Source organism: Typopeltis vanoorti, chromosome 9 (genome assembly GCF_054136105.1).
Source record: "Typopeltis vanoorti isolate ZY-2024b chromosome 9, IOZ_Tvanoo_1.0, whole genome shotgun sequence".
Lineage (NCBI taxonomy): Eukaryota > Metazoa > Arthropoda > Arachnida > Uropygi > Thelyphonidae > Typopeltis > Typopeltis vanoorti.
Window position 1 is genome coordinate 67,166,256 of NC_143557.1, and position 7,644 is coordinate 67,173,899.

At 33.7% G+C, this 7,644-nt stretch overlaps 1 protein-coding gene across 1 annotated transcript in view; it reads left to right on the forward strand.

Annotated features, from left to right (window-relative positions):
- Positions 1 to 7,401, forward strand: part of mdy (diacylglycerol O-acyltransferase) — a 205,951-nt gene extending 198,550 nt beyond the window's left edge. The window contains exon 15 of the mRNA XM_090397343.1: positions 6,013 to 7,401. Coding sequence (XP_090253469.1) covers positions 6,013 to 6,168 — 156 coding nt within the window. The 3' untranslated portion in view covers positions 6,169 to 7,401. The remainder of the gene's footprint in view (positions 1 to 6,012) is intronic.
- The last annotated feature ends 243 nt before the right edge of the window (positions 7,402 to 7,644 follow it).

The following is a 7,644-nucleotide window of genomic DNA, read 5'->3' on the forward strand; positions in this document are numbered from 1 at the left end:
CACTCCTATCTCAGTATCTCCCATAATGCAAAACACATCTCCTTGCGGATATGTCTAATGTTATGCATCAAGGGAAGGGCCACAACCCAGACTAATTTCGACCTTTATTGAGGTCTCTTCAGTGGGAGCCAGGCCCGAGTGGAGATACCAGGCAGAAGTATTAGCAGGTCATCTCTACCTATAGGAGTTGCCAAATGGTGTGCCACCCTTTTTTAATAAATTACCCTGGATTTAGAGAAAGATGTTGAAAGTTTATATTTTTCACTTGGTTAGAGTGTAATAAATTTAGTTCAATCCTTTATCCAAGTGTGAGCAAACAAAGTTTGCACCTGAAAGTATCTGAAAGTGTTGTACCACCTTACCCCAGTCTTGAAGATGAACTAGTCTGGGTTGTGGCCCTTCCCTTAATGCATAACATTAGACATATCCGCAAGGAGATGTGTTTTGCATTATGGGAGATACTGAGATAGGAGTGTTGGTAGCTTGCTCCACCTTTGCAAGGAGTGGCCTGGTGTTGTACCACCTTACCACAGTCCTGAAGATACTTTCAGGCACAAACTTTGTTTGCTCACACTTGCATAAAGGATTAAACTAAATTTATTATACTCTAACCAAGTGAAAAATAAACTTTCAAGTTATTTTGTATATTTGGGAGCACATATACTTCTGAACAAATATTTTCGGTCATGAACTTGAACAAAATCAAACAGCATTCATCTTTAAGTGATATCATTTTAGAGGCCATATTAAGAACGGCTGCTTCAAACATGACACCAAACGTTGATAAAATAGTGGCAACAAAGAAATGCAATGTGTCACATTGTGACATTCAGTCACTGATATTTCACTGAGAATAAGAGTAATATTCTCACTGAAATTATTAGTAAACTTTGTGTTTATGTTTAAGTTGTTTTTATTGAGAAATTTTGCAGCTGTATCTGTTTGTAAATAATTTTGATTATAATTTTAATTGTAATTCTCTAAAAAATTTAAATATGCATATTAATTAATATTTACTGTAGACCTATTAACAAATTTACTTTAAGTTTAACTGCAGTGAACTAGTCTAAGATTCAAGGTCCAAAGTGATCTGGCCCTTGGTCAGGTGGTCCAAGTTGGATTTGGCCCTCAAAGACAATCAAGTTGTGCAGGCCTGCACTATAGCAAACTATCCATTTAAATAAATTATTCCCATTGTCCTCATAAGTTTTTTTATAGAGAGTTCAACTGTGAGGTGGTAGTGGCCACTTAAAAGGTGAGAGCGAGCAGGACAAAATCTTATTCATATCTATGTACATCACTTGATACAGCTATATTCTTCTAAACTGGTTATCTTCACTTGCTCAAAATTTCCTCGTATCATTCTGTGGCATTTATTGGATTGCTCTCTCCACATTATGATAATCACTCATAATCCTCTTTGAGTCACCTTCATTGATTGATTGTTCATAATGTTCATAATGTGATGTTCTTTTCCCAGTTCCCTTAGTCTACCTCTAAGAAATGCTGAAATATGTTATTATCAGTGACCAATGCAAATTGTCTGCTTTTACCACCACCTTAATACCAGATAATCTCACTATTGTCTCCTCATCCTTCCTAATTCTCCTTTCAAGTATACTAGAGATGTCAGCTTTCCTGTTGGTAACTCAGATCATAACTTCATCCAGGTTTCTGAGTCTTTTGTCATTTAACACTACAATCGGTGTCTGGTGGAATGATCTTCAGGACTTCCTTTGATCAGACTGCTTTCTGTATTCTTGATGTAAATAAACAATTGCAGAAATTATTTTTTCTGGAATTCAAAATTCCTGCCCAAGCCTTTTTCTATAACATGATGTTTTTTTTTTTTTTTTGACTCCCACTCATGAAAGGCTGTAAACTTATAGTACGTCAAGTGCTATAATGAGGCTAATGTTTTTATAAATCACTAGACTTCCATTTATTTTTTTACCTAGTCTGGAAACCCTGCTGTAGAGACTAAACATGGAACTTTTTCAAGCTGCTTCAGGCTTCTAATAAGCAGGGCAGTGGTCACACTGAGTGGTGATCTTCATCTACCACCTAAAGTCATTCAGAAATATCCCCACAACAGGATCTGAACTCTCAGCTTATTGGTTGGGGAGTGGAAGCACTAACCACTGCTGCAAACTATACTCATAACCTCTAAAACAACTCTATGTCCTGTTTCTCTTGTACAGCTATTTAACTAGTATAGGCCTTAAATCTATCCATACTTAGAATACTGTTCGGACATTTGAGCTGATCTACAAAAAAGCATTTCTTAAAATTCTTTTTTCTGTCCAGAAAAAGATAGTTTTATTAATTGATGACCTCTCTTTATGCACTCTATCTCTCTCTCTCTCTCTCTGAGGCCCACTCCAATCATTTTTGTACAGATGTTTTTCTATCCAAATCATTCTGCAAAATTTGCTCTACTCAATTTTGCATCATCAGCAAACAACCGAATAGTTCTCAGAATCTTGCCTATATTATTAACGTATAAATTAAATAGCAGTGGCCCAAGAACAGAGTAGCCCTGTGGCATGCCGCTAGTCACAGACAGTCTACTGGACTCTACTCCTAAAAAACTACTTTATATCTCTCCATCAACCACCCTCTCCACTTCACCAACTTTATATCCATCCCCATGTGCTACAATTTATTAATTAGAATTCCATGTGGTCATTCCCTGTCAAAAGCCATTGCAAAGTCCAGTGATACCACTATAAATTCATTACCTTTATCCAACTCAGCTGTTACTATTATAAAATGTGAGCAAGTTACTAAGGCATGACCTACCCTTCACAAAGCCATATTGCCTCCCATTTCTGTCTATTCATTTTTACATTTTGCTCTTGACCACAACTTCTATAGCTGATCAGTCAGTAATTTGCTACATCAGTCTTGGAGCCTCCTTTATGCACTGAACTATTTTCCCCTCTTTCCGTTCCTTTGGGACTGACCCAGAGCCTTAGATTAAACAATGTGGTCAAAGACATACCAATTCCCTAGCACCTTCTCATAAAACTCGAGCTGGTATTAACATCTAATTCCATAGCTTTATTCACATCAAGGTTATGTAATATGCTATACACCTCCAGTTCATTTACCTCAGTTCCCATATAAGCCTTTACCCCCCGCCACTTACTGTAATATCTCCACCCCTCGGTGATATACTCTTGCAAAAGTGCTCACTTAGTAATTTTACTATATTGCCTGATTCAGCTACCTCCCTACCATTGGCATTCCTTAAAATTATTTTGTCACAAACGTTCATCCTTTTACTTGCAACATACCAAAAAGAACTCTTTGGGATTATCTTTGGTCTGTACTGCTCATTTCCTTTCCTACTCTGCTTTTTTACCTTTCTTACACTGGTTGCCGTTCTGGCCTCTGCTTGTACTGCTGGTCACCTTTCTCCCTGAATTCCCTCCACAAATTTTTATTTTTTTGTCCATTCAACTCCCACCTGATCTATTTTCTTGACTCTAGGTATGCAGTCTACTATTACTTCCTCCAAACACTCCTTTACCACTTTCCATCAATATCCAGTCCATGCAGTTCCATATGCCACGACATATGCCACGATACTGATCTAAGCAATCTCCTAAGTTTGTTATACTAGTAAGTATACCCCATAATAAGTAATTATGTAATTCCACATATACCTCCTCTTAACTGAAAATTCCACACATTTAGCTACCTATCAGGTCAAGACCATATGATCACTCACCACTTAGTGGGTGGCGATGTGGTTGTGTTGTCTATGGACAAATTCTCTGATGTAATTACTAGATCTAGCACTCTCAGACCCCCCCCCCCCAGTATTGGGGGGTTGAGAATGCCAGTTGAACAATGACTATGGGGACACTATAGAAATGATATTATGTAGAAACACGTTGGTTAGCCAGACTGATTTTTTTTTGGGAAAGTCAAAACTTTTAGAGTTCCAGTTGTTCAAGAGAGAAGTAATATATATATATATATATATATATATATATATATATATATATACACAGCAATCCCTTGATTAATGTGTTCTTTAAAACAGGTGCATTAATCGAATATAATAACCTATGGGAAAATGTATAATTCATTCCTCAGATTTCTTTTTTGACCCTTAAATTTTTTATAAAAGAATTAGGGTATGTCTCAGGGCCTAGTTAAAGGGAAACTATTAAGCTGAAAGGCAATAAAACATATTCAGAATATAAATTTATTATTCTGCTTCTTAACAAAGAATTGAGCTAACATAGTTTGGCAGGCATTCTGTTTCTTTTTTTTTTCATACAACTGACGGTATGGCCCTATTGCCTCTAATACTACTGCAAATTTTACTGCTTCTCTCTTCATCAGGGTCAGCCACTAATTGCTGCTTAAAAACTTAAAATTGTACGAAAACTATTTTCAAATTGTTTCTGTGAAACCTCTTTGGGCTTGCCAGTGATTAAATTTTCTTCATATTCTTCAGGATCTTCCTGCTGTCCTTCTAAATTTAGCAGGTCGGAATCACTCAACTTCTCAGAATGAGATTTAATTAACTTAGATTCATTTGAAAAGCCTCTAAAATCATTTGCACAATGTGGAAGAATGTGCTTCCAAATGGCTCGCATGTTACTAGCAGTAATTTCATTTGACTTTGCAACTTTATAACCAGGCTGAGATTTCTCTGATTTGGCTAGAAAAGTCTTGGAAGGCATTCGCTTCCAAAAAAGCCCAGTTTCATCGACATTAAATATTTGTTGATCACAATAGTTCCCTTCTTACACAATTTTCTTCAAAATCTCTGGATATCTCCTTATCAGCACTTGCAGCTTCACCTGTGATTAGAACATTATGTAGGCTATTTCTCTTTTTGAAACGCTCAAATCACCCAGCACTAACGTGGAATTCTTCTTCTCTTCCATCATGCCCTTTCTTTCCAGGTTACAAAGAGACAATGTTTTTAATTAAGGCCAGTGTTTAGCATGATCCATTTTTGGTTACAATCTTCGATCCATGTAAAAAGAAGTCTCTCTAATTCAGTCATTATAAGACTTGGATTTTCAGTGCATGCATGATGAACTTTAAGCAGCCTTACCTTTCTCTTTGTATTCAGCAGTTGATTCATCCATTTTTGTGTTCTTTTGCCCTATCTTTGCTCTGGACTCGTCTTGTTCGTTTTTCTTCCAATCAGATTACTTTTCGAATCATTTTCACACTTCTATTTTTTGCTCACTAATTCTTTTACTCATGATTAAAGGTTAGGAAAATAATTTAAAATAAAAAAGTAAGGAAAACAATTGCACGAGATATGATCAGTAAAATGCTATGTAAAGCAGATGACATAAATTTTGGTGGTAAATTTGATACATAGTGTAGTATTCCATTAAAAAATAACTTTGTAAAATGTTTTAAATCGGTAACTAAATTATTTCATCCTGGTGAGTGATTTTTTAAAATAGTTAGCCATAAAAAATGTATAGATCTAAAATTTTTAAAATCTGTAATATTTATTTTTAAGATGTATATATATAGGCTCACTAATTGAATTTGGGTATCGAAAAAAAATGACGCACTAATCGGGGGCACATTAATAGAGGGATTGCTGTGTATATAGTATAAAGTCGATGAAACTGGCCTTTTTTGGAAATGAATGCCTTCCAAGACTTTTCTAGCCAAATCAGAGAAATCTCATTTAATATATATATATATATATATATATATATATTAAATTTTTTTGGAGGATGAGGGAGCTATAGATATGGCTGGAGAAGAAAGTTTATCTTGTTATCAAAAATAGGTGGGGTTAAATTTTTTAGTGAAAAACAAAGAAGACTATTTTACTTGCATTGATCCTGATCAGATTATCTTCTCATTGGTTGGCATGATGTCTGTTTTAACAGTATAGGATTTGTTGAATGAGAAGGAATTTTTTTAAAATGAATGTTTGAGTTTGTTTTTGTTAACTAGTTATGGTTTTTTGACAAAGTATTTTAAAAATCATTTTTTTATTTATTTTTATTTCAGTTACCCTTTGCAAAATTTGTGAGCAGATTTTTACATAACCAGTATGGGAATGTGGCAGTGTGGTTATCACTTATCATTGGACAACCTTTGTGTATTTTAATGTATTACCATGATTATTATGTCATTAATTATGGGAGTCTTGAAGCTGCTACATGACTTTTGTAATCTGTTTTCCTGTAAGAAGGAAAAAGCAAATTGTGATTATCTTTGACTGATTATATTTAGGTAAATTTCTTAAATGTATTTTATAGAATGATGTGATGCTTTTGTGCCATTTCATATTTTTGATACAAAGGATTTAAGTCTGTCACAATTGAGAATGTTTTAAAAATATGCAATAGTATGGCAGATTATTAAAAAAAATCAACCTTTATATATATAAAGTCTTCCTTTGCACTAATATGTATAAATGTACATATATAATGAGTGGACTAAAATTGTTTTGTATGATATATATATATACTTTAATATACAAGAACTTGTTTTAATAGTTTTTCTAGTTGTTAAACCAAAGATATGTTGTGTTTGTAGGAAAACAAGTTTTGAGTTGAATAGGCATTTAATAAAGAGAAGTCATGTATGTAGTTTTTTAATTACACTAATTTTTTTATTTACTGGCATGGTTTGTTCTATTACATTCAAGTCATTAAAGTTTATATATATGTTTGTTGATTAATTGCTCTTCTATGTACTACTACTAGTTTATATTGTTTGCTAATAGTAGTATATTTGTAATTCCATAGCATTTGTTTATGAAGGAAATATTGAATTATGGTTAATTTCATTGGTGTGCCATGACATCAAGTTTTTAAACTTGCATGTACGTATCACATATTATATTAAATTTTAATAGATAAGACATGACAAGAATAAATTAGTCTATTACTAAACTAACAGCTAATATTTCTATAGTGTCACACTAGCATTAGTGGCTCTTAGTTTAACCACTAATGGCATGTTTAGTTCTATTGCTCTTTGAATGATCTTTAGAATTTCCTTTATAAAATAAACAGAGTACCTACTAACACATAAAATTCACCATAGAACCTGAATATTGTTCATGGAGAATCACCTAAAATTTATAAGATCAAAATTCTCCTGTCTGTCAGCCGCATGATTGCTCATACTTGCAAAATTTTTGTTTAATCTAATCTTATCTGTAATGCAATATATCCTTTCTGTGTATAAAAAAGAGTTTATGATTTTAATTTAATGTCCTTAATTTTTGAGATAAACACATTAACAACTTAATGGTGAGCTTTGTCGTCAATGCACTATTCACTGATATATCCTTACAGAATACTCTTTAGTTAAATTTTTCTCCTAATGTTAGAAAACTTGTTGAATTTGTTATGCAATTAAGCTATTTTTTTTTTATATAAAGAAAAATATCAGCAGGTTAAAGGAACAGCCATAGGTCATCCCCCATTTTTACCACTGTGTTTCCTTGACTTCTCATATTGGGACTGGTTTGTGAATGTTTTTGTCATCTGGTCTTGCTCTTTGAATGATCTTTAGAAATTTCCTTCATAAGATAAACAGAGCACCTACCAACACATAAAATTCACCATAGAACCTGACCAAAGATAATTCCTGATGTCTCCATAAACTTTGTAATCTGGACTAGATCAT